The 26,410-nt window shown below is 45.4% G+C and overlaps 1 protein-coding gene across 2 annotated transcripts in view; it reads right to left on the bottom strand.

The window, feature by feature from the left end:
* CNKSR3 (CNKSR family member 3) overlaps positions 1–22,191 on the bottom strand; it is a 52,907-nt gene extending 30,716 nt beyond the window's left edge. The window contains exons 1-3 of one of the 2 annotated variants that reach the window (XM_015560026.1): positions 21,898–22,172; positions 19,047–19,344; positions 4,861–5,024 (exon numbers count right to left, since the gene is read on the bottom strand). Coding sequence is in view for 1 of the 2 variants with exons in the window: in XM_006757678.2 (XP_006757741.1) it covers positions 4,861–5,024; positions 21,898–21,967 (234 nt within the window). In the remaining variant the exon portion in view is untranslated. Of the gene's footprint in view, positions 1–4,860; positions 5,025–19,046; positions 19,345–21,897 lie in introns of both variants that reach the window. The other variant, XM_006757678.2, reaches the window with a different exon arrangement.
* Between the last annotated feature and the right edge of the window lie 4,219 nt (positions 22,192–26,410).

Raw genomic sequence — 26,410 nt, forward strand, 5'->3', positions numbered from 1 at the left:
ACTATCGCTGAAAGGAACTGTCCCTTCCTTCGGTCAATTACTCAGCCTGCCAGCTCACAGCAAGCGATCTGAACTACAAGCAGGAAAGCCTGCTTTCTGAATGTCACTGCCACCATAAGTTCCTGGGAACTTTCACTGCTACACACAGCAGTGACTTCTTGAACTCTAAGGGGATTAAATGCATGTTAGTGTTGCAAGAAGCTTTAAACCTCAATCTCCTACAAACCTACCACGTTTGATATTAAAATAACAGCTTCTTATTAACTGGTTCTTTTCATTTCCACTCTAATTGCTGGTTCTTTTGATTCCCCCCAAAAAAACAAAAAAAACAAGCCGTGAGACTGGAAGGATGAATAGATGAAGCTATAATAAAAAATAATTTTTAAAAGAAGGGAAGGCCAAAACCGGTTTGGCTCAGTGGATAGAGCGTCGGCCTGCGGACTGAAAGGTCCCAGGTTCAATTCCGGTCAAGGGCATGTACCTGGGTTGCAGGCACATCCCCAGTAGGAGATGTGTAGGGGGCAGCTGATCGGTGTTTCTCTCTCATCGATGTTTCTAATTCTCTATCTCTCTCCCTTCCTCTCTGTAAAAATCAATAAAATATATTTTAAAAAAAGGGAAGATGGAGCAAAGAAAGGCCGGGAAATTCCTTTCCCTATGACTCCATTCCACGGTAACAAGAAAACAAACTGATGGTGTCAGCTCGAGAGAGCTTCCACCGTAGAAACATGACCAGGAAAGGAGTATTGACTTCAGTGCCCCACAATGAGAGACAGAAAAGGAATAATTTCTCAGAACAGATTTGATTACGTTCACTAATCTTTGCCCTAAAACCTGTCTCCTTCAGAAATTGCTTGAAGGTAAGGTATCAAGAAAATACAAACTGGGCAAGAAAGGCAACAAGCCTCCGAAAGTCAACACGTGTACTAAAAACTCTCCTCAGAGATGTCACTCCATTCGAAGTCAGCCTTCGGGCCATTCCTGGTCTGGCAGAGACACAGGAGACAGGAGAAAACAAAACAGAGAGACGCTCACTCTTCCGGTGCCTTACACTGTACACACTCTAGGGAAGGGAAATCTTTTTTAAATATTTTTTATTGATTTCAGAGAGGAAGGGAGAGGGAGAGAGAGAGAGAGAAACATCAATGATGAGAATCATCAATCGGCTGCCTCCTGCACGCCCCCTACTGGGGATCAAGCCCGCAACCCAGGCATGTGCCCTTGACCAGAATCAACTGAGAACCCTTCAGTCCACAGGCCAATGCTCCATCCACTGAGCCAAACTGGCTGGGGCAGGAAGGGAGATATTAACACAACTTCTACCTTCTTTCCCCATTCCCACTTGTTCTGTCCATGATCTAACATTCTTGATTAAGGAGTGTCAGAGACATACAATCAAAACCAGCTTATTGAGTTGCATCGATTAAATTACAACCTAAGAAATATACTTTATGTTTTCCTGAAAGCATTTAATAAGCTCATAAAAGAGATCAAGCTAAAACCAACTGCCAGCAAAGATTATTCCTCCTGCATGATTTCTCCCCAGAGAAAAGGGTAATGTTTTTTAACGATTTGCCCCGTGGGTAAATGGTGACCAGTGAATAATCTTAAGGGTACAGAGTGCGCAGACACACCCTGGGCGGGTAGATGCATTACAGCTGTTTCACTTAATCACACTTGTAGGTGGCATCCTTAACACATGACTAATTCCAACTTTATCCACTTTCTCAGCCTACTTCGACCTCAAGAAAATACATCTGTCCCTGCCTTGGTCTTCAGGTAACTAGGGTCTGGTTGATTTGGCCAAGAAAATGGGTTACAATTGTACATTATTAACTCTCAATCGCACCCTCCAGATATTCCAATAGAACTATCACCAATAATGAGAATGTTCTCCAGCTGCACTGTCCAAACATGGTAGCCAGGAGCCACCGGAGCTACTGAGCACCTGACATGTAGCTAGTGCGACTGAGGAGCTGCATTTTACCTCATCGTAATTGGAAGAGTCACGTGGCGAACAGCTACCCCACTGGAAAGAGCAGCCTGTCCCCACTGCCCTCGGCCCCGGGGTAGGAGGAGGAAACGGGGCTCAGACTCTGAATTCAACCCTGGGAAGTGGCCCCGAGTGCGTCTCATAATCCCAGCCTCTCCCCTAAGTCCCTCCAGCCCGCCAAGGTCAATGCTCACAAAGGCGGTTTCTCTCCTTGCTCTCTCCCCAGGACCAGCTATTTGGGGGCCATCTGCTCACAGGTTTTGGAATCTTAACCAGTAGCTGTTCCCTGTTTTAGGTTCCTATCCATTCTATAGGCCCTTTTCTTTCCAAAACGTTCTAATGGCTTTGTTTTTTCCTTACTCGAATTCTATTCATTTCCTGTCCATCATAACATCAACATCCGCCAAACTACGTTTACATAAAAACCCCTTTTATGACAGGAGGGCCAAATGTAAGCACACATGAACTAACTGCCCGGGGGACGAGTTCTTCAAGGCAAAAAATGATCGCCGATTTATGGCTGGCATAAACGGATTAAGGGCACAAACGGATTCGTGGTGTAAATGAGTTACACCGAGAGTATAATGAACATATTCACTGTCAGAAGAATATTTCAAAGGGAGATGATCTCGAGACCAAATGATATTTCAGTCAAACCCTCCCCCGCCCAGAAATGACACGTCCACGCGAGGCTTCCCTGGGCCTCCGTCAGATGCATCCTCGCGCGCCCTGCACACCGAGCATGTCCAGAAGGAGTCTGAGGTCAGAGCTTTGTCTCCAAAGGAAATGAGGAGGAAATTGTAGGAGATAAAACACAGCTTTCGGTGCTGGCGTGCGTCCAGCTTTGTTCCTTCCCGTCTAATGGCTGAAGCGGAAAAAAAAACGGTGGGGAAAGGAAAACAGGAGGGGCAGCTGGTTTTTTATCATCGCCCGCACTGAACACAACGTGCCTCAGTCCCCGTCCTCCTCCCCTTTCTCACTGCGGAGTTCAAGGTGGTTTCCCTGGCCTGCGAGCCCCACCGCAAAGCGGAGAGAGATGGTTCGAAAGAGCAGAGCCCGGCCCGCGTGGCTCAGGGGTTGAGCGTCGACCTATGAACCGGGAGGTCACGGTTCAATTCCCGGTCAGGGCACATGTCCGGGTTGTGAGCTTGGATCCCCACTGTGGGGCATGCAGGAGGCAGCTGATCAATGATTCTCTCTCATCAATGATGTTTCTATCTCTCTCTCTCCCTCTCTCTTCCTCTCTGAAATCAATTTAAAAAAAAAAAAAAAGGCAGAGAAGACTGAACAGCATCGTTCCCGGAAAGCATAATAAAAGTGAACTCAAACATGTTTCGCTGTATTATAAAAAATGCAGTTGTAGGGCTCTTAGACATCTCCTGGGCATTGCAAACACACACGATAGCCCACGGCCCATCCAGGGGGACGGGACCGCACGGACAGGGGAAGCAGACACCCCCGTTTCCCTGGAGACCCCAGAGTGAAGGGCGAGCAGCAGGGCCAGGGTCAGAGGGCAGGGAGCCTGCCTCCCAGGCCAGCGCTCACCCCGCTTAGCCAGGGCGTCTCCCTCGTGGCGGCTCATTTATCAAATAATTTCCCCATTACTTCTCTAAACAAGAGTGGTGCATCTCCGAGCAGGAGACAAGGCTCTGTCCATTTTAAGCAAAAGAAGACGCACGATGCAGCGCGTGTTATATAATCAACGGAGCGCAGGCCCGCGCTGGCCACGGCCTGGGAGCACATTCTCTCCCGCGGTGATGTCATTGTATATTCCCCTGGCTCGGGTTCCGGGCATTGCTACCCCGCCTGCATGTGGCCCGGTCTGTGCAAACCCTTCCCCGGCACCAGGACAGACAGACATGGATCCCAGCCCGTGGCAGCCCGTCTACAAGCACAATGCCCGAGCAGGTGTTCTCAGCTCACACCCAGAGCCACCCCCACGGCCACAGGTGTAATGCAAGAGTCAGAACCTGGCAGGATTGAACTCAGTCACGGTCAAGCCAAAGCCCAGCCATCTGGGAAATGGAACTAAATCCACATTTTTCCCATTTAGCTGCCATTTCATAGGTTGATTATTTCACCCACAGGCATCAGCTACTTAAATATCACGAATGCCTGTGCAGAATAAAAATGCTTTCTATAGGAACAAAAACAGACGTGGAAATCAGAACCCCTTTTTCATTGCAATTTAGTAGACGTTTTCTTTCAGGACTATCTCTATCTTTTTATTCTTTATACAAGATTTAAAAATAAGACTAAAAGAGTTTTTTTGGTAATAGGCACACTTTTCCTATAAAGGGCAAGATAGTATTTTAGGCTTTGGGGGACCCATGGTCCCTGTTACAAATACTCAACTCTGCCCGTGTGACATAAAAGCAGGCACATACGATGCTTAAATGAACAGGCATGGCTGTGTCCCAATAAAACTTTATTTACAAAAATAGACATGGATCAGATTTAACTCACAGGCCCCATTTGCCAACTCTTAATCTAGAAAATGATTTTTATCTTCCCTTCTCACATTATCTCCAGCTCACGTCAATGAATCATTAAGAAGATAATGGCCCAACCAGTGTGGTTCAGTGGTTGAGCTCCGAATTATGAACCAGGAAGTCATGGTTCCATTCCCCGTCAGGACACATGCCCGGGTTTCAGTCTCAATCCCCAATAGGGGGTGTGCATAAGGCAGCCGATCAATGATTCTCTCTTATCATTGATGTTTTTATCTCCCTCTCCTTTCCTTCTGAATCAATGAAAATATTTTTTAAAGAAGATAATGATAAGCTCAACGGCAAACAATGGAGTTTTAAGAGAACAAAGTTCGAAAGAACATCACCCCGGTACAGATCACCTTTTCCTGAACTAACCAGTGCACAGAGAAGGTCGACCGCCTCCAACACCAGCTCCTGGTGTCCAATTCGAGTGACACCCAGCTCCTCAAGATCCTGATGGGCGATCCGCAGCAGCTGCTCGCCGTTGATCTTCTCTCGCTCAAACTTGTGGACGTACTGCTGCAGGCAGTCATCTAAGCCTGCCGGGAAAGCAAAGGAGGTCATCAGTGCCTTTTCTCCAAGAAGTCACCCATTATGCTCCTCTATTCGACTGTCTATATAACATGTATCCCACCTGAGCGACCTTTCAAGTGTGTCCTCATCTTCTCATCTCAGACAGATTTTAAAGGTGCAGCTTCAAGTTTCCAAAGGGATCCAGTTCAGGTTTATGACTTTTACCTCCCCATTCCCCTTCAACTAAAAGAACAAACACTAACTGCCTGAGGAATTGCAGTGCCACTTATCTGTACTAGACACATGTGTAGCTGTTTGTTAAGCAACTCTTCCTTGGGGGTTCCATCCCTCTCCCAGCCCATGTGATCCCAGTGGGCCTGCCAATCAAGATGCTTTGCCACAGTATTTCATCTACCAGCCATTATTAGGTTCTGGGATGACCATATGACTCAAGAGGAACCAATTAAAACCTTCCTTGGTATTTGATATATCAGAAGATAGAGGCTCTTTCTTCCTTTCCAAATGAAAGCCATAAAGACACAACCTTGGGGATACTGGCAGTCATTTTCTAGAAATAAATCCGAGAGAGAGAGAGAGAGAGAGAGAGAATATGCCCCAGAATATCCTACATGCCTGTACCTTGCAACTGAAAAACTTCTGATGAATACAGAATCCAGCAGTGGTACCAGAGAAAGGCAGTTAAATGGGTTAGCTTAGGGGAATTTTCCAGACCAAATACTACTGCCAACAGGGTTGCATTCTAATGTTCTTATATAATGATTAAAATAGGTAAGCCAAATAGAACTTGGGAATTTTATTCCTGGACAGAGAACTTTCTGGTCAACTTGTTTTAATGGTTTTGCTGAAATAAAATTTTACCGGAATTGGCTCAACTATTGTAGCCTAATAACAATAGCCATCTAGTGTTTTAAACAACTGGATTGCTATAAACTCAATCCCAACACAAAGGATAAAAACTCAATTTAACTAGAACAATGAATGTGAAAAGCATGCTGCTGTCCCCTCCCCGCCACACACACACACACACACACACACACACATGCACACGCACACGCACACCTGCACTCTCTGCTATGTGGTCCTCTCTGGACTAGAAAGGTAGATATAAGTCTAGCACTTACTTCAGGCAATACTGAAGTTTGTGGGTCTTACAATCTAATGCTCTAGGCTAACCGACATCTCTGCCCCACAAGCTTACCCCGATTGCCTCCTGATAAGATACAGGAAGAGGAACAATTTCCTGATAACCATTTGGGGCCATTAAATATAGAAAGAAGAGGTAAGAAACAATGAATTTTATGGTAACCAGAGGAGTCATCATTCCTCCCTGAAATGACATCTGTCTAGCAGAAGGGCTCCATCACACAGCAAGCAAGGTTGGGGACATTGATATAAACTTTGCTCCCTTGGACCGCCTTGAGCCACAAGTGGTCTCCATGACATGTGAGTGGAGCAGGTTGTGGAGGCCACGCATGTCAGCAGGCATTTACGGCGATGCTCCACCTGGGTCACAGGGGCTGGGTCTCAGCACCTGGGGCCACCCAGGGCGTGGGCAGAGGGGCAGCATCCATCAGCAGCAGGCAGCTGTGACAATGACCAAGGGCCAAGGACAGCCTCCCGAGAGCTCTATATCCACCACACACAGAAGGCTGAAGTAGGGCTTGTGGACGCTATATTACCTACCCACAGTCACAGAGCTTACAAGATGCCAAGAGAAAGATTTTTATAGCAGAGTTTTCTTCAGCTTCATACAGAAGAAAAGAGATTGAATTCAAATCAAGGCCTATTTGACAAAAGGCCCGCTCTTTTGCGATCTACCAGCAAACACGGGGTTATAAAAACGCCTCTCCAACCATCTTCCTAAATAATCAGTAAGAATCATGGAATTTTAGACATACTTAGAAGGTACTTCAGAACTCAATGAGTCTAAAAAGTTGGGAAAGTATAGACCAAAGATGAATTCTTTTGAATTTTACCCTAAGTCACTTACTAGTACCCGTTCTAAGCCAGATCATGACCAATATCCCACACTCCTCTCCTTCAGGCTGTACTCTTCCCTTGTCTATTATAATGGCTGAACTGTGTCTCCCCAATAGTCATATGCTGAAGTCCTAACCCACAGTAGCTCAGAACATGACTGGAGGTAACATCTTTTGAGAGGAAATTACATTCAAATGAAGTCGTATGGATGGACCTGAATCCAGTATGACTGGCATTCTTAAAAAAGAGGAGACACACACAGAGTGAAGACCATGTGAGGACACAGGGGGAAGAGGCTGTCTGCAAGCCAAGGAGAAACCACCCCTGCTGAGTCCTTGATTTCTGACTTCCGGCCTCCAGAACAGCAAGAAAGTAAATTTCTACTGTGTCACCCACCCAGTCTGTGGGGCTTTGTTATGGCAGTCCTAGCAAGCCAACATAAACCCAATAACATTTTAATTCATATTCACCCACATGTGATCAACTCTTCCCTTAAACGAAATAAACAAGGTCCAGTGACCAACTGAATTGAAATTAGTGTTCGCTGTGCCAAACAGTTTTCATGTGCAGAATAAATTGGTCCGTTATAATTAAAGTGAAGAAACCGTGTACAATGGAAGTTCATTAAACTTCATCCCTGAATAAGAAGAAGTAGAAGTAAAGATAAGGCCAGATTTCTCTTTCAACTCACTGTGAAAGTTTCACTGAAGAAGCAGCATTTCAGAAGTCGCTTTAGAGCAAGAAGGAAAAAGTTTAGACACAGAAAAGAGGTTGAGATGGGAGATGGGATGATGATTCCAAATAGGACGAAGGGTGCAAATGATCAGAGATTAAGAGCCGACAGATACAGAACATTTGCCCAAAAAGGGGGCCGGGATCTCCTCGAGGGCTCTGAGGGAATATAAAGGATCTCTCCTCAGCTAATCAAACGCTCTCGGACATGTAGGAGAATTACCAGGCAGAAACAGCCCATTGCTTCCCACCCGAAAACAGAACCCAGGGTGAGCTAAGACTTTCCCCTCATGGGACACATATATGAATACACTAGCTTTTAAGGAGTATTGCCCCGTTTCATTATTCCAATACGTTATGGCCTATTGTTTGGTTATCCTATTGTTTCAAAAACAATTAAACATTTATAAATAGCTGAATCAAACTATTATGCAGTCCCACAAAGAAGGGAAACAAAACCCCCAATTTCAAGTAAACTGGGTTTATTGCATCTGCCATAAACCCTACGCTCTTACCTATTGGCCTGTTTGCCAGTTCTTTCGCTTTCTGTAAAGGGCACTTACAGAAAGGCTAGCAGGACTGGGAGGAACACATAATTAAGTAAAGGGAAATTAAACACATTCCATTTACACAAATTAAGTTAAGCAGATAATTCAATGTGAAAACAATCACAAATCAGAGGCTCCCCCGGAACGGGAGCCAGAGAGGCCACACTTCCTCCACCGCCACCGAGCCTGGCTGCAAATACCCCTACGCTTCCAAAGAAGCCCCACGTGCAGAAGGAAAACAATGTTCTATGATTATGAAAAACACCACCTTATGATTTATATCAGAAAATGGCAGGGCAGCAGCTAGGAGCCTGATCTCCGGCCTCAGTCCCGCTTCTTGCTAACGGGACTCCTGGGGCAAGTCCCTCAGCTGCCTCATTTGTAAAACAGGGGTAATAATACCACCTCCTACATGGACCTGTAACAAAAATCAAAGGTTAAGCCTGGGAGGAGTGGCTCAGTGGTTGAGCCTCGACCTATGAACCAGGAGGTCACGGTTCTATTCCCGGTCAGGGCACATGCCCGGGTTGTGGGCTCGATCCCCAGTGTGAGGTGTGCAGGACGTAGCCAATAAATGATTCTCTCTCATCGTTGATGTTTCAATCTCTCTCCCTCTCTTCCTCTCTGAAGTCAATAAAAAATATTTTTTTAAATAAAATGTACATTAAAGAGCCAAAGGCCAGAAGGAGCCCTACAGCCTAAGGTACCAGCGTCCTCTCCAGAGCATCGTCGTGGTGCCGCAGCAAATGCAGGTGAAGGACGCAGAGGTCTGCATCTGGTGGAAACACAGGAGGCTTTCGGTCTCAGCCCTACAGAATTGATGTCCAAACAACTTCTAGGGTGTTTCATGCAAAATACAGTAAGATTGGTAGAGCTTACATATACTACGGATGAGAAGGAATCAAGTGTTCCGAGATGTAAAATTAGGAGGGAAGCTAAACATATGGAATGATGGATATTATAGTAGCAAAAGGTTAAATGTCACTTACTGCATGGCAGATACCTTTCCAAAAGGGAATGTGTATAAATCCCTTAATCTCCCTAACGTCCCCACATAAGTGTCCCACTTTGGAGATGAAGAGCCGGGGCACAGAGAGAGGAGGTGACTTGCCCAGGGCCACCAGGACCAGGGCTCACACCCACGGGGACGGGCACCAGGGTCTCTGCTCTGCACCTCCAGATACTGTCTGTCCATCCTCCAATGCAGAATGGTCACAGATGTCCTCTTAACTGACCCAAGGAAAGTAGAGTTTTATGGGACAGGAAATTGCACAAGTCATTAAGCTGACTTAGTTTACTGCCCACGATGGCCCTCAGAGATTTTAATGGCCATGTAAACACCATTGGGTCAAATGAGAAAATTAAGAAACCGGGGACCCCAGCTCCTACATGGGGAGTACATTATCCACGAGCGGTCTGCAGGTTTGGTGTCCCACGCTCCTTATTAACTCTCCAAAATACAGGTGAGACTGGTGGACTCTATTTGTCCCCTAAGAAATCTGGATGGAATTCTTTTGTAGCCTCTTCACTTTTGAATGTGGCCCTAGAAACTGGTCCTTTAGGCCAGAGATGACCAGACAGGGTAGTGATACACCAATAAAACTGGCGGCCTTTAAAGGATTAAATATCTGTGGAATTCACAAAACTCTCCACCTATATTTCCCAAAGTTATTTCCCAAAAACCTGAATTTAGAAAAAGACATGCTTCTGTATGCCATGAGCATCCCAGAAAATGACAAAGGCAGGAAGAACCAATATCACGAACAAGAGAGAGAAGTCGCCGTCAGTGCAGGTGCACACCTACGTGTATATCCTGAGGCTACAAAAAAGACAAAATCAAACCCTGCCTGGGATCCACTCCCAGAGCAGAGAGCAGTCCACTCACTCGGCTCCTGTACCGACTTGCATCCTACCACAAACAAAGACCAACACAGCACCTGCCCCACCGGAGCACGCTCCGGCAACGATGCTGCAACACGAGGAAATACCAGGAGACTGGAGGGTCCATGCTACCATAGCCTGGGACTCTGGCTTTCCCCTAAGACAGTGAACTGAGAACTCCCCGAAAGAAAACTGATGTGGGGAAGGGACAACGATGAATGAAGAAAGATGTATTATTAAGCTATTCTCCTCCACTTTTTTCGTTTTTTTTACAGAGGGTTGGAAAGTCTGGGAGTGCTGCTCCATGAAAAAGAGTTAACCAGTCCTGACTGGTTTGGCTCAGTGGTTAGAGCGTCGGCCTACAGACTGAGGGGTCCCGGGTTCAATTCCGGTTGGGGGCATGTACCTTTGTTGTGGGCACATCCCCAGTAGGGGTGTGCAGGAGGCAGCTGATCGATGTTTCTCTCTCATCGATGTTTCTAACTCTCTATCCCTCTCCCTTTCTCTCTGTAAAAAAATCAATACAATATATTAAAAAAAGAAAAAGAGTTAACCAAAGAGAACGGGGTCGGAATGCAGGAAGCAGGTACCAGACAGAAAGGAGGAAGAGGAAGCTTTGGAGAGTAAATGCAGATTAGATGGCTACTCTGCTCCCACTGAGAGCCCAAAGGGCCCTGACAATCATTCCCAAGACCGGTCCTGAGGTGAAACAACAGGCACGGATACCTTTTCCATGGAACGTCCTACCCCACCCTCACCAACCACCACCACCGCCACCCAAAACTCAAGGATATTTCACTCAAACCACCTCCATCCTTTCACTTCCCTGTTTCTTGTTTTGGAGAGGCATGGCAACACCAACGGAACAAAAGCTTTCTGCTTGGGGGTTCTAAAAAAATGAGATTTTCCCTAGAACAAAGATTTCCATCTGAGTCAGCTTTGAGATATATATATCCTTAGCATCAAGGAGACACTACCCTACAGCACTTGTGGGAGGAGGGGGGCTTATGAACTCTTTCAGGGATTCCCATGAAAAATATGGTCAGTAGGTGGTCCTGATGAGGGCCCACTGATAGAATGACATTTTCTTCTCATGGGCTTCAAAACATCCATTTAGTCATCCAAGCAAAAACCATAGCTCACATTCCTACGAGGGAATTTTGCATGAGGCTTATGCCTGATAGAAAATCACACGTCTGGGATGATATTTTTCTATTAAAAAGTAAGCATTTAATTTGAAATTTATTTTTGTGATTATTATTTATGTATACTATATATACATTCTGCCAAAAAGTAGAAAATGACATGTGTATACAGAAGACTAGAATAGTGGTTTAAACTCAAGTCTCAAAATTTGATTAAGAAACACAGGAAATGCTGGGATATGCACTGTACTAAATGTTCATCTCTCTAGAAAAGTCTTCAGCCAGATCTTTGCCTGGCTGACTTTCTTAGGTATTTATGGTCTCAACTCAAATATCACCTCTCAGTGAAACACTCCCTGACCATTCAATCTAAATAAAAAGTCCATCTATGTGCCAACTAATGATTGTTGTCACGAACTCAACGCTAACAGAAATCCCCAGTTTGGGTGTGGTGAAGAAGGAAACTATTCAGGACACACAGCTCAGTAGTGATACAGCACGTCTATGAGAACAGCACAGCTAGGGAACAGCTCAATTGTCAAACAGCACAGCTGTGGGACAGCAGAGGTAGGAGGTGGCTCTCAGACAAGGTCCAGCTCTGCAAGAAGTCCTCCATGTTTCAGCTGCAGCTGGAGAAATGTAGTCTTCGGTCTTCAGTGGAAAGTGCCAGAGGATAGCTGACTTATAGACACACACACACACACACACACACACACACACACACACGCTTCCGCCCTTGGTCCCTGATTGGTCCGCTCTCATGCAGATGTGGATTCCAAATCCTCACAATTTGATTAGTCAGTCCCAAAAGCCATGTCCTGATTGGTTTGAATGGAGCCACTCTGATCGGTTGTAAAGATGCTAATGGGAATATAGCTGCACAGCTCTGATTGGACAGGGAAAGTCTCAGCCCTATTGGTTGAAATACAAATCCAGAAACTCCTTCATAAGAAAGGACTGGCTCAGCCAGCAGGGACACAGTGCTGGCAGGCACTTGAGTACAGGCTGCTCTCTGAAATGCAGCTTGCATGAGAGGCCCATTTTAAAATAGTTGGTAGGCTCTGTTCTTACATTTGAGCCCAGTCAGACACTAGGAACCTTTCTTGGTAGGTATCTTTGTTCTCACATGTATCAAAATCACTTCCTATCATATCAACCTTTTATTTTCTTCTTAAAACATCGCTATCTGAAATGACCATGCTTACTAGGCTAATGGTCTTCTGTTCGTCTCCTCCCTCTAAACTGCACCATAAGAGTGTCTTTGCCTATATATCTCCAGCTCCGCGAACAGACTCTTGCTCATAATGGACATTCAGAAAGTAATCGTTGAGTTAATGAAGAAGGAATGGATCCACACCCTCCAAAACAACCAGAAAACACAATGGATGTGGGTGTCAGACAACCTGACTTAAAACCCAGCTTGACTTCTTAACTTCCTGTGTATCTAGGACAGCTACTTACGTTTATACCTCACTTTCCCTAGCTTCAAACTAAGATAATGTGAAGTACTGTGCTTAAGAGTGCTTTGTAACTTATGAAGTACTCTAATATTGTTATTGAAGACATCTTGAGTCAATATATTTATGAGTGGCATCAAGGAAAGTATGGATAAGAATACAAATAAGTGAGTTAATCTGGCAAGAGTAAACATTTTCATCTTCCACCCCATTTTGCAACTATAACCTTGGCCAGCTACCGCTCAAGTGTGCAACAATTCTTTTATAAATTATAGTAGAAAGTACAGTGTAAAGACCCAGGTTCAAGTTCCTACTCTACCATTCAACTTCGTTAAGTATCGACCTCCTCTATTATATATGAATAACCCACGTATCTTAGAGGACTACTGTGAAGATAAAAACAATGTTATGCTTTGCACAGCGGGGCAGAACCCACCCATGTCAGTCTATGCTAGAATTCTGGCTCAAAGGCCACTTGGGCACCACTGGATAACGCAACTGGCAGTGGTGACAACATAAAGGCTTCTATGAACAGTGACACATTTTTATGCTGCCTGATTGTTATATTAATACATAATTCACATACCATAAAATTCACCCATTTAAAGTGTACAATTACGGGATTTCTTGTATGTTCAGAGAGCTGTGTGACCACTATCTAATTGGAGAATATTTCCATCATCCCCAAAAGAAACCCATACCCATTAGCAGACACTCTCCATTCCCTCTTTCACCCAAGCTCTGCAATCACCAACCTCCTTTCTATCTCAGTGGGTTTGCCTATAATGGACATTTTGTACAGAGCCTTCAGGTCTGGCTTATTTCACTTAGCACAATCTTTTCAGTTTATCCATATTTTAGCATGTTCAATACTTTATTCCTTTTTATGGCTATCCCATTGTATGGTTATACCATCATGTTTAATCCATTCATCAGCTGATAGACACTTGGGTTGTTTCTACTTTGGGCTATTATAAATAATGATGCTATGAGCATTCATGTAAGATTTTTATGTGAACATATGTTTTTGATTCTCTCAAGTATATACCTACCTAGAAATAGAATAGTTGAGTCATATGGTAACTCTATGTTTAACTTTTTGAGGAATTGCCAAAATATTTCCCAAAGGGACTGCACCATTTTTCATTCCTACTAGCAATTTATGAGGGTTTCAATTTCTTCATATCTTCACCAATACTTGTTATTATCCATCTTTTTTATTAGAGCCATACAAGTGGGTATGAAGTAATATTTTATGGTCTCATCAGATTTTAACATCCAAATTTAAAATAGGCCCTTAGACATGGAAAGCAAATGCCAGAGAGCAGGGGGAAATCCAGATTACACCAAGGCAGTATTCCCAATCTTCAGTCATTCTAGAACCAACTTTCTGATTTTGCCAAATTTGAGTGTCATTTCTACTATTACGTATTTAGGTTTTTTAAAATGTTTTTATTGATTTTTTAGATGGGGGGAGGGAGAAGAATAGAGAGATAGAAACATCAATGAGAGAGAAATATCATCAATATGCTGCCTCTTGCATTGCCCCTACTGGGGATCAAGCACACAACCCAGCCATGTGCCCTGACCAGGAATTGAACCAACGACCTCTTGGTTCCTGGGTCAACGCTCAACCACTGGGCCACACTGGCTGGGCTAAGTACTTATTTTTTTTAAAAAAATGGATTTAAACATCATTGTTAGTCTTTAAATCACTGCTATAAATTGGTATCACTTGCCATAAATAGAAAGTACCACAAATATAAATATGAAAAAATAATTAGCTGGATATAATTGTCTCCCAGGTCCTGCTTCTTCATGTTAAAAGGGAAATTGCAAGTGACAGGTGTTGAAGAAATGTTAGTTGCAGTCTTCCTTTGAATTAGTCAGACAATCTAAAATCATCTCTCAGGCTATCCCAGGCTCCTCAACTTGGAAGATGGCTGTAACATTTCAGGAAATACCTTTCGTGAAAAAGAAAATAAAAAAATCAGTTCCATAATGCTAATTATACTGGGGGGTTTGCAAGGACAATGCCCCCAAACAACTGTCATATTTGGGTCACTCATTACACTTGGCTGAGGGGTGTCCCTTCTTTGTGTTCAAATTTCCAGTAAGTCTGACCATACTCTCGCTGCAAGCACCTGGCTCTTCAAGTTTCAACAAAAGCAACTTTCCGAGCAAATATACATAATACAGATGAAAATAAAGAGCACCTGCCATTGGGCAGGCAAGCCCAGGCAACGCGACCTACAATGCGACACAGAGCCTGGACGGGTCTGACTGACAGCACTGGCCCCGAGTGTAATAAAAACACAATGCCTGATTGTGATCAAATTCTTCCAGCCTCCCTCCTCCAGCCTGACGAACACACAAGTTAGATAAAAAACATTCAGGGACAGCATAATTGGGCACCTCCAGATTTGAAGGCTAATTATCATCTGTCATCATCCAAGCTTAATAAAGTACTAAGGAGCATCATGCATTAAAGAAAAAGAGTGAGTGCTACATTGAAAGATATTCCACTGACTCCCTGGTTGGACACTCCTACTGAGCCCTCAGCTCAAACATTCCGTCCAATGGGAATACTTTCCCGGCTCTCAACACTAAATCTCGCTTATTATGAATCTAGTCCATGTAATTTCCAAACAGCTAAGTTAGATTCTTGAGTCTATTGATGAGCTGCCATGAAGTTCTGCTGGTCAGTGGAGAAGGAGTTGGTGACAAGGAAGGGAAAAAGGCAAGAAAATGTAAGTTTGTTGAGTGCTTAGAATCAGTCACATATTCCTTATTTAGTCCACAAAAACCCTTGTTATCACCATGATCCAACTTAGACTTGTAAAATTTAGGGACTGGCTCAAAGTCACACAACTAATTAGTGGTCAAACAGGAACAAGTATCCAGTTCTTTGTAAGTTGGAGAAGTTACACAAGTGACATAGAGACCATACGAGTTGGAATAGGCCTAAAAGAACAGACAAGGGTTAGCTGAAAGTGGGAGGGGAGGGCATTATAATACAACTACTTGTAGAAGCTAATGCTTATTGACCATTTCCCATGGGCTAGAAACAGAATCAGAGCATCTGACACACTTCACATAAACTCTATGAGGCAGGCATTCCTATATCCCCATTTTATAGAGCAGCTTAAGAAACACAGCCTGACAAAGGTCAGATCACTGGTACATGTCTGAGATCTGAACCCCAAACTGTATGAGGTTGTAGGAGAGCACTTCCCCCTCCTCCATCTCTCACCATGATGCTGGGAGAGAGCAGTGTGAAGTAGGTCTCAGAGGAGAAAGGAGGAAATTATGCAGTGCATGCATTTAGTAAGTGCCTATTGTATATGAAGAAGATGCATGAAATGTAGTGAGCAGAGGTGGATGACTTAGCCCCAGCCCTCTAGGAGTCTATATGGGTGAAAGAGAAGACAGACAGAGCAGGTCTTAAGAATGTAGGGTCTGGAGCCAAGTCATCTGCATTCAAATACTGACTAGTTATTCAACCTTGGGCAATCACTTAATTCCCCTGTGACTTACTTTCCTCCACTACGAAATGGCAAGGATAATAGTACCTGATGGGGCTGTTATAAAGAAAACTGGGTTAATAAATAAAAGCCTTAACGCATATCTGGCACACAAAAAGCACACACAAATACTACCTATTATCATACGCAGAACTAATGAAAAACAAGGTTACATGGAACAGGAATGGCCAAATCAAAGGACTATGGACGGCAAGGGGATTGCAGTAGTATCTGAAGAATGTGCTAGATGGACAGAGGCTGGGTAAAGTCAGAGACTCCCTCGGACAAGCCTCTGAGCAATCCATTGAGAAGTGATGGGAGCCCAGGGCACATGGGAATGAGGGCATCACAAGAGAAAAAAGTGGACAGGATCAGATGACAGACTAGAGATGTCATACGAAAGGCAAAAGTTAATCAAAGATGAACCCAAGAGTTTGAACTAGGTTAACTGTAAGAATTCAAACTCTACCCAGACTGAAAATGGCAACATAAGAGGGTGAACAGATCTGAAAAGGGAGAGAAGTGTAGGAAGAAGATAAGGTAATGCATTTCCTCCTGCACCTGCTGAGCTGATTGTGAGTGAGTCAGTAAGTGGGCACAGCCTGTGGGCACCAAGAGGCTCCAGACAGGAGCCCTGAGTAAGGGCTGGTCCAAGAAAATGATACCATTTACTGAGCATAGTCTGGGCTTCTATAGGACATGGTCAAATGCAAGTCTCATTTACCTTTCTAAAGAGTCGACAAGATCAGTCTGATTATCTCCCTGCCTTCTATGAGGGAGTGGATGTTAGAGAGACTCAGAAAAATTGCTGAAGATGACACCCCTAGAAAGTGGTAGAACTGGTCTTGAGCTCCAAGTTCATCCAACCCCAGAACCCATTGTCTTCCCACCCGGAGGCTCAGAGAGAGAAGCCGGGAGAATGAACAAGCTCTCTTGGGAACAGAACAAATCCGAGTTGCAACACACATCTGGCCCTTTTCCACCTCCCAGCCTGGGCATTTCGCTCCTCTTGGCCAGCCCTCCCTCGCTTTCTGTAACACAGCAATCGTACTCATTAGTCAAGATCCAACACCAATCCTCCCCACTCCATGAACCGCCCCCTCCCCACGTGGAAGTGATCACCGGTCTCACCTCCCGTAGGTCCTGCTGTCCACCCCACCCACCTGGCGTGTACAGACAATCTTGAACTCAGGTTTGCTAACCTGGACACCACATGCAACACCTCTGACAAACAGGGCCGATCCCACTGCTGCACCTTCCCTGGGGCCTCTTCCCATCAGCTCTGAGTTATGTTGGAAGCTGTCCCCTCAGTTCAAGGTCAACCTTTAACTGATTCTCTTCCATTACTTCCTCTTCCAAACTAGAATTTGAATTTCTAGGAAGAAGTCATTTCCCCACATTGCTCACAATGCCTTACACATGGTAGATGCCCAATAAATTATCATTCTTATTGAAGATAAAAAAGACAAACCTTTAGTAACAGCTCCAGCCACCTCACCTCACACCCCTTGGAACCCAATGGTAAGCCAAGAGCCCTCTAGACAAACAGTGTAAGAGGCCTGGGGGTTATTTTTCACTCTGCAAACCCAGCAGTGTGGCCAATAGAAATAACAGTATAATTTTGTTCAGATATGGATGGTTTAATATTAGGAAGAATTGAAAAATATGAGTCCTTTGTTCGTTGAGATGTTAAGCCTAGATGATAAGTACATTCACAGGACTCACCCAGGACTTCTCACACAGGGCCTCACCCAAAGCCTATTTAATCTCGTTTTAGAAAGCAAGTAAGTTATTCTGTTTCCCAGCCTTCAGAGAGACAAGTTGAGTCAATTCAAGAAAGGTACACGCGGTGTGCTGGTAGGAGCATCTGCTACCTAAAAACCCGGGGCAGCTGAAAAGATGACATTCCAGAGTCGCTCACCAAGAGAGACACAGCGTCACTACATTATTCTTACGGTAAACAAACGCTTCAGTAATTACGTAAAATTCATGGAATGTTGAATGCACTCTGTTTCTGAACACAAGAAAGTAAATCATTTGTTTTAGAACGATTTCTAACCAAAATGAGTGGAAAATAAAAAACATCCAAGTCTTAAAGTGATAATGCTCAGTTAGTTACCAGGAAAATTTATGCACTGGGACTCCGCCAAGCCCAGTCAACAGGCTGGTACATCATATCACTTATCTCTGAAAATTTGCAGAATGTTCACTTTCTTATCTTTTTTCATTTTGCCGACAACCTAACGGCAAGACACAAATAGGTATGAGATCGGCTATCACAAAGTCTATTAAAACCTATTTTTACAGAAGGAACTCATTTTGTTTCAAAGTATTCAATGCATTTCAAAGGAAGATCATTAAATTGAGATCAAGTCTTTCTATCATTGAATTATCAATAAATGAAAAAAAAAGTGATCACAATCATGTGCCACTTCATAGGGATATATTTCAAGAAATTCAATAGGAGGCAGTTTATTCTTGTGTGAAAAATCACGGAGTGTCCTCACACAAACCTAGATCATGTAGCCTCTCCACGCCTCGGCTGAATGGGACAGCCTGCACAGCATGGCACTGCAGAAAACGACAGGAGACTGAATCAAGCACAAGAGAACATGCCTCTTCCAAGAGACACGGTAAACATGAGCTCTATGAGGTTGCTACTGGTATAACACTTTTACAGAAAACTTGTCTTTTATATGTAAGTATAAAGAACACACTCCAAAATAATGATGAAACGTATAGTACAGTCAATACACGAACCTGTAGCACAGTCATTTGTTACCACTATCAAGTATTATGTTCTGTACATAGCTGTGCCATGCTGCCAGTTAGCAGCTACAGGTCTGTTTACAGCAGCAGCATCACAAACACGGGAGGAACGCGTTGTACTAGAACACTACCATGGCGACATCGCCAGACGATAGGAATTTTTCAGCTCCATTATTATCTCGGGGGACCGCCACAGTATATGTGGCCCGTTGTTGACCAAAATATCGTCATACGGCACACGCCTATGTAACATGATGACATCTTGACCTCTGTTGGAATCCTTGGGCAGCTATTGGTTTTGCAAAACAGGAAAAGTAATTCTCAGAACTTCTCTCAAATTCTGAGTTTTAAAAACATCTCCAATAAAATGGGATTGATACCAGCTACTGATAACCAACCAGGTGGGCAAAGCTTGGGCCCATCCAAAGTGGCCCGGGGAGCACGACCTCTGACATGCTTCCTCCCCTCACCCTCCCTCCATGTGCAAGGAGCTCCCTCCCAAAACACTTGGCATCGCCTCGATGTGTCATTCATTCTACTCTTCCTACCACCCAACCATGCTCATGCGACCCATTTATTCCCTCTGATGCCTCCCCAACATTCAGAGGATGCAGCCCCAACTCAACACTCAACGGCTGGCACTTAGAGGCGCTGGATACAGTTCAGACCAGAAGAAAGTCCGTACTCTTGTGGGGCTTCCATCCCAGTGACTGGACCCAGGCAGCAAACACACTAACCCTAACCTGTAACAGGTCAGTGCTCAGTGCTAGGAAGAAGGGGAAAGGCGATAACGTATCAACTCATCAGAGAAGGGCCTCGCAAGTGAGGGGGCCAAGTCCTAAAGGCACCAGCATGACCATATGACAGGCAAAGGCCTCCCAGGGTTGCCCCGGGGTACCTGGCCGAGTTCCACGCCCATCCTTCTCCCTCTCGCACCCTCCAGCTGCAGCCTCTCCGAGTTGGGATTCTTTCTGCTCACACACCTTGCCGCTTCCCGCTTTCATGCCTCTGCAGGCCTCCCAAGCTCCTATCTGATCTGGCAACGGCCGCACGATCCTCCAAGATTCACCTGAAGCTTCTCCTACGCGAGGAGGCCTCCGCTGGGCCCCGGCCACACCACCTCCACCCAGCGGGGCCCACCACCCCCTCCCTTCCCCCTGGACCAGATATTCTGATTCATGTCTCTGGCTCCTTAGTAAACCCAAGCTCCTTCAAGGTCCCTCCACACAGCTACACCTTGAGGGACTGGTGAAGGAGTGACTAACATGCACGTCCTCTCTTAGGCCCTCTCTGAGATCTGCCCACGAAGGAAGCATAAACCCATGGGTGCCCTTTCACTTAAACTCTTTGCAAAACTGACTTCTGTTTTCTTCTTCCCCTGAAAGCTGCACGTCTTAAAAGTTATTTCGAGTTTCTTCCCCTATAAAATGATCCTGACACCTGGCCATGTGTCACGGCTCTGAAGCAGCTATAGCTCCGCAGTTGGGAAAACATTAGGCTGTGAAGGAAGAAACGCTATCTGCCAAGGCACTAAAAGGGTTGCTCAACAGATAATGAGAACAGCAGGCTGGACACAACGCCAGCGGCTTACAGTCTCTTTACGGCCTGGGATCGTTTTCACAAAACGTTCTTTTTCAGGAGGGCAAACGGTTTAAGAGGGGGAGGATCACACACCCTTGTTTGGCTTTTCTTTCTCTACAGCTACACTCTGGACCTTGAAAACTCAGCCTATCCCTTCCCCAACCTCCTGGGACCCAAGCAGAAGAGCAGGTGAAGAGAAGAAAAATAACGTTTTAGGCAGAGACCAAGACACAAGACATATGGCTCCGGATAAAGGAGACGCATTCAGGGGAAGAAATCCTTCCTCCGGTACTGAGTCCTTGACCACTGTTTTCGTTTCCAACTTGTTGTCAATGTTGGGCGACTCGAAGTTCTAGAAGGGAGGGCCTCCCGGCACAGGGTACGGACGCTGGATTCAGAGTGAGCCTTTAGCTACTAGGATGTCAGCGAGGTCTCAGGGGGACCCGGCTGGGCCACGCGGCCAGCTGTCCCTCCTCAAGCCCTGAAACGGACGACCCCTTAGAAATAACAAAGGCGAACTTCAGCCGCTCCATCCCAACTCCAGCACAAAGGAAAGAGGGGGAAATCGTTTCCATATTTCACATAAACACACATCTGACTGCAGCCGCGAGGAATGCATGAGTCAAAGCAGGGCTGACAATGATTACCGCACAGATCGAGCCCCTGAGAAAAAGCCAGGCGAGAATGTGCTCCGTGGAACTCCGAGATGGACTGCGAGAGGTTGGCGTTCGCGGATTTCCAAACGGCATTTTTTAAAAGGAACGCGTCCTTCCCCGTGGGAGTCTACATCTATTGGTTCAGGAGGAAGCACCTGGAGGAGGCTTTCCAATGTCAAACTTGGGCCACAGTAATTTGAGACTTTGGGCTTGTAACTCACTGTGACTGTCTAGTGCCCCCCAACTCCTGACGGAGGGCGAGGGGGGAGGCAACTACATGATAGCATGGCTGCAACTCCAGGAGGGAAATTTCTGGGAAGGAAACTTTCTCTTTGTGGACTGTCAGCCTCAGAAAGTTACCCCTGGTGCACGATGTTGAGCACCAAGCACCAGAACGTCTGGGGCTAGGCCAGCCGTGGGCAAACTACGGCCCGCGGGCCGGATCTGGCCCGTTTGAAATGAATAAAACTAAAAAAAAAAAAGACCATACCCTTTTATGTAATGATGTGTGGCCCTCGAGTCAAAAAGTTTGCCCACCCCTGAGCTAGGCCCATCCCACCTGACAAAGGGATAGAAAAGAAAAGAGAGAAAGAAATCACAAGTACCTTTCCTGGGCCTTTCTGTATTCCGTACCATCAGCTGGGCACTCACTCCCACTGTCTCAATCATCCTCATAATCACCAGGGGACGTCTTAGGAGCCCCGTTTTGCAGGTGGCGGCTCCGCAAGGCTGTGTTCAAGGTCACGGCACCAGTAAGCACAGGGGTGAGGCTTTTCTGCCCCAGCTGGCTCTGCCTTCCCTCCACTGCAGGTGACGCGCCCGTCTTGGAGTGTGACTTCCCCAGGAAAGTCAAGCCTCTAACTGGGGGGGGGGGGGTCCCCAAGAGCAGGATGGAGATGGGAAACCGCTGTCTCCTTGATTTGTTCTCTGTGTGATCAGACTGACTGGTGCTTAATAAATGAAAAAAATGCAGATGTAAACCCATGTTCACCATTGAGTGGGCATGTCCCCGTCATCCACTGTCTAAGACGGCGGTTCTCAACCTGTGGGTCGTGACCCCTTTGGGGGTCGAACGACCCTTTCGCAGGGGCCTCCTAAGACCATCGGAAAACACATATATAATTATCTATTGTTTTTGTGATTAATGACTATGCTTTAATTATGTTCAATTTGTAACAATGAAATTGGGGGTCACCACAACATGAGGAACTGTATTAAAGGGCCGTGGCATTAGGAAGGTTGAGAACCACTGGTCTAAGAGGTGGCACTCCTGAACTGTAAATAGCAATTTCACATCCCCCAGAAGATACACCATGTTCTTAACTTCTTATGTCCCACAAAGCCCCCGTTTCCTTGAGACCCAGGTTACAGCGATGAACTGAGTATGTGCCATCATGTCTAGAGAGTATGATTTCTTGAGAAGGCCGTGACCTAGGCCCACATCCCCCCGAAATTTGAAGGTCCTTCTAATGTTTATTTGATAAGAGTTAGTTCCAATAAGAGACCTAAGTAACTGGCCATGAACGTCCACCTGCCCTCTGGAATGTCCCTCTTCAAGGCAGCAGCTGGCAATTGGAATATAAGAAATGCGTTGCCTTCAGGAATGGAGAAGGTTAGGAAAACCAGCTCATGTTGCCATGTGTCCTTCATAATTACATCATTTTTAAGCTTTTATAATTGTATGCATGCCTGCGTTATTTTTTTAATATATTTTTGCTCATTTCAGAGAGGAAGGGATATTGATTTCAGAGAGAGAAAGAGATAGAAACATCAACGATGAGGAAGACTCACTGATAGGCTGCCTCCTGCACACGTGCCCTCACTGGGGATCAAGCCAGCAACCAGGGTCTGTGCCCGGACCAGAAATCAAACCATGACTTGCTAGTTCATAGGTCGACGCTCGACCACTGAGCCATCCTGTCTTATTTTTAAAAGTGAACTGAAGACCAGGCTCTGCTGGCTTTGAAAGCACTGAAGAAAAAGAATGGCAGCAGGTGGCTGGCAAACTGTCAAGCTGTGAAGGCGCCTTCCCCCTTTGTCTAAACAACAAGCACTGAGGTCATGATGACAGCATTCCAGCAGCGACCACTGCTCCTGGGACAATTGCTATTGCCCTTCAGGGAGCCGCTCCCAATGCCATGGGCTGCAGGGGTTTGGCAAACTCAAATGTACAAGATAATTTTACCAAGTTGCCATCAAATGCTTCCCATGATGTCAGCAGGCCATTGATATCAAAGCATTGACCTGACCCATTTCCTCTCCCAGAGGGTTTCCCTTATCAATTCCGGGTCCCACTTCCCAGCATAAAAATTCCTTTGGGTCAAAAATTGATCAACCTCTCCTGGGTTTGCAAAATTACGGAGCAAGCTTTGGAGAAAGATACAAGTCCCACATTCACTGCTCTCACGATTGTACATGGTGCCACCTCCCACTTTGATATGATCCTGGCATAAGAAAAGGCTAAATATTTGTCGAAGCAGAACTGAGTAATAAACTCTCCGAGCAAGAGATCAGTCCTCTCTCATCAGGCTGACCCGAGATGTTCTGCCAGGTGCCTGCTAGCCTGCCATAAAGCAGCCCCCGTCTGCACTCAGCACCGATGTGGGCAGGCCGGACCCGTTCCTATTCTTAGAGGCACGTGGATTCATACAACCACTCCTAAAGTACTGATAAAGTTAATTTTCATTATCTAAAAATTACTTCTAAAATGTTCAAGGTTTAACTAAATGGAGTGAGGTGGAAAGGTCTTTAAGATAGTATTAAATGCAAAATAAAGAACTATGGATCGGGTTCAAACTATGCCTGAGTCCATTTATAGCAACGGAAATAATTAAACATGACTATGTATAAACATTTATGCAAATGCCTAGGAAGGGTTCTGTTAGGTGCTCACACCCAACTCTGAAAAACGAGAAGGGTTCACCAGGGAGGGGAAAATTAGATTTTTTTAAAAAATTATTTAGAGTTATAATGGTTAAATATTTTAAAAATAAAGTCTGTATTACTGCACAAATAAAAGTAAAATCAGGGCCCCCAAAGGTTTAATCAGTGAGGACTTTCCATTCATATTCCTGAGATGAGCAAGCTGCTCCATGAGGCTGCATTTCTGCTGGCCACGTGAGAGGCAGCTGCTTCCTATCATCCCTTATCTGTTTCCTCCAAGGCCGAGAACACTGAAGGGAAATTCTGTCTGGTTCCGGAAGCTGAACCTGCAAACCTGCATCCACACCTTCACCCCCACGGCCTCCTGGGAGGGCAGGAAGGCTCCAGACAGGACCTCTGCCTCTAGGTGTCTGAGCTCCAGGCAAAGCATGATTCCTGAACCTTCTTCTCCGATCCCATCTCAGCCACGGAGCCTCCGGGCACCTGACACACACACTCATCATGACACCAGCCCTCACACTCAAAGGCTTTTCACATTGGCCCAACAAGAAAATAGAGGATTGCGGGTAAACTCGGGAAGCCTCTTCCCACCTGAAGAAGGGAAGACACCTAGTGATGTCTGCCACTGGTCGTGATCCCATTACCAACTTCCCCTCCAGCCCTGCCAGTGGACTGTTGGGTTTCCTAAATCTCTTCACCTAGAAGGCCACCCTCAACCCAGTTCTTTATCCTTTAAAACCACCCTCACACAATTAACACTGAGCTACACACACACACACACACACACACGGCACTCTGTGCTCCTCTGAACACCTCCTGGACCTGCAGACATGTCTGTCCATTATGGAATGTGCCACACCCTGTTGTGTAATAATTCATGTTGGCATCTCCCTGCTACACTGAGAGCTCCTGATCCCCAGACCCACAAAAGCCGGCACCGCGTCTAGTACATCGACAGTTAACAGAATTATGGATCTGGGTGCCCGTGCTACTGCTGGTGGGTGGGTCCTACAAGGCCGTAAATCATATAGGATTTCGAGGTGGGGGCCAAGAGGGTGAGGTTGGGAAAATAGGATGATCAGAATCATCTGGAACTAGGAGTCTGGCGAATTCAGTTCCAGTCTAGCTCCTGCCACTCCGTCTCAGCCAGGGGAATCTCTGGGCCAGTTTCTTTATAAAATGGAACAATGTATTCACGCAAAAGCACATGTACCGGGACTTTATGATCCATGGTTATCACCAACCCTCAAAGTTCTAGTTAGCGAGGAAAAAATCATGGAACTCACAGCGCTGGAACCACAGTCCCAGGAGAGGACAAGAAATAACCCCATTTTCCTAATATGCAGGCCATCTTGGAGTTCACAAAACTAAACAGGATTAGCACCTTAGCACCACCGAAGACCTAATAGTTCTTTACTATGAGGATCCTCCTGGTCTCCCTGACCTCAAACCTAACATGACTTCCCCCTATACCTTCCCCCAAATAAAATGAGGAAAAATATGAAAATGAAAATAAACTGCTGTTATCTGAATTGAGGCAAAGGCCTCTGTTGCAATCTGAGCAGCCAAGGACATGGAGAGCAAACCCTGGCTCCTCCGGGCTTGCAGACAGACCGTAAATCAGCCACCGGGCCTGGTGCTGCCCCCGGCCTGGCTGTTTCAGGCCCTTCGGGAGGGGTTAGCGTGACTCATCAGCCCTGCTTTCTTAGAAAGCTCAATGGCCAGTTCCACGGAAGACAGAACCGCCAATTAGCTTGGCTATTAACTCCCTCCTATGGAAGTTTCCATGGATTTTTGCAGCTTTTAAGTTCCGTGAACAAGTTTGGAAATTAATAGCATCTAAAATTACTGTGCATTAAACTATTCATTACGGATCTACACAGAGTTCTAAAGCCTTAATACTGTTGAGGGGAAGGTATAGATATCTTACAAATATATGTATTTTTTAAGGACATAAACATAAAATAACTAGGCAAATACATTAAGTTGGAAGTTGATCTAGAATAGCGATTTTTTTTCAACCGGCGTGTCACAGCACACGGTTGTGCCACAAGAATTTGTAAAACATGCAATGTACCCTGGTCGGGTGGCGCAGTTCATTGGAGCATCGTCCTGTACACCAAAAGGTTGCCGGTTCAATTCCTGGCTGGGGCATATACCTAAGTTTTGGGTTACATCCCTGGTCAGGGCACATACCAGAGGCAAATGACCAATGTTTCTCTCTCTCTCTCTTTC

This window comes from Myotis davidii, unplaced genomic scaffold, assembly GCF_000327345.1.
Source record: "Myotis davidii unplaced genomic scaffold, ASM32734v1 scaffold1494, whole genome shotgun sequence".
Classification (NCBI taxonomy): Eukaryota; Metazoa; Chordata; class Mammalia; order Chiroptera; family Vespertilionidae; genus Myotis; species Myotis davidii.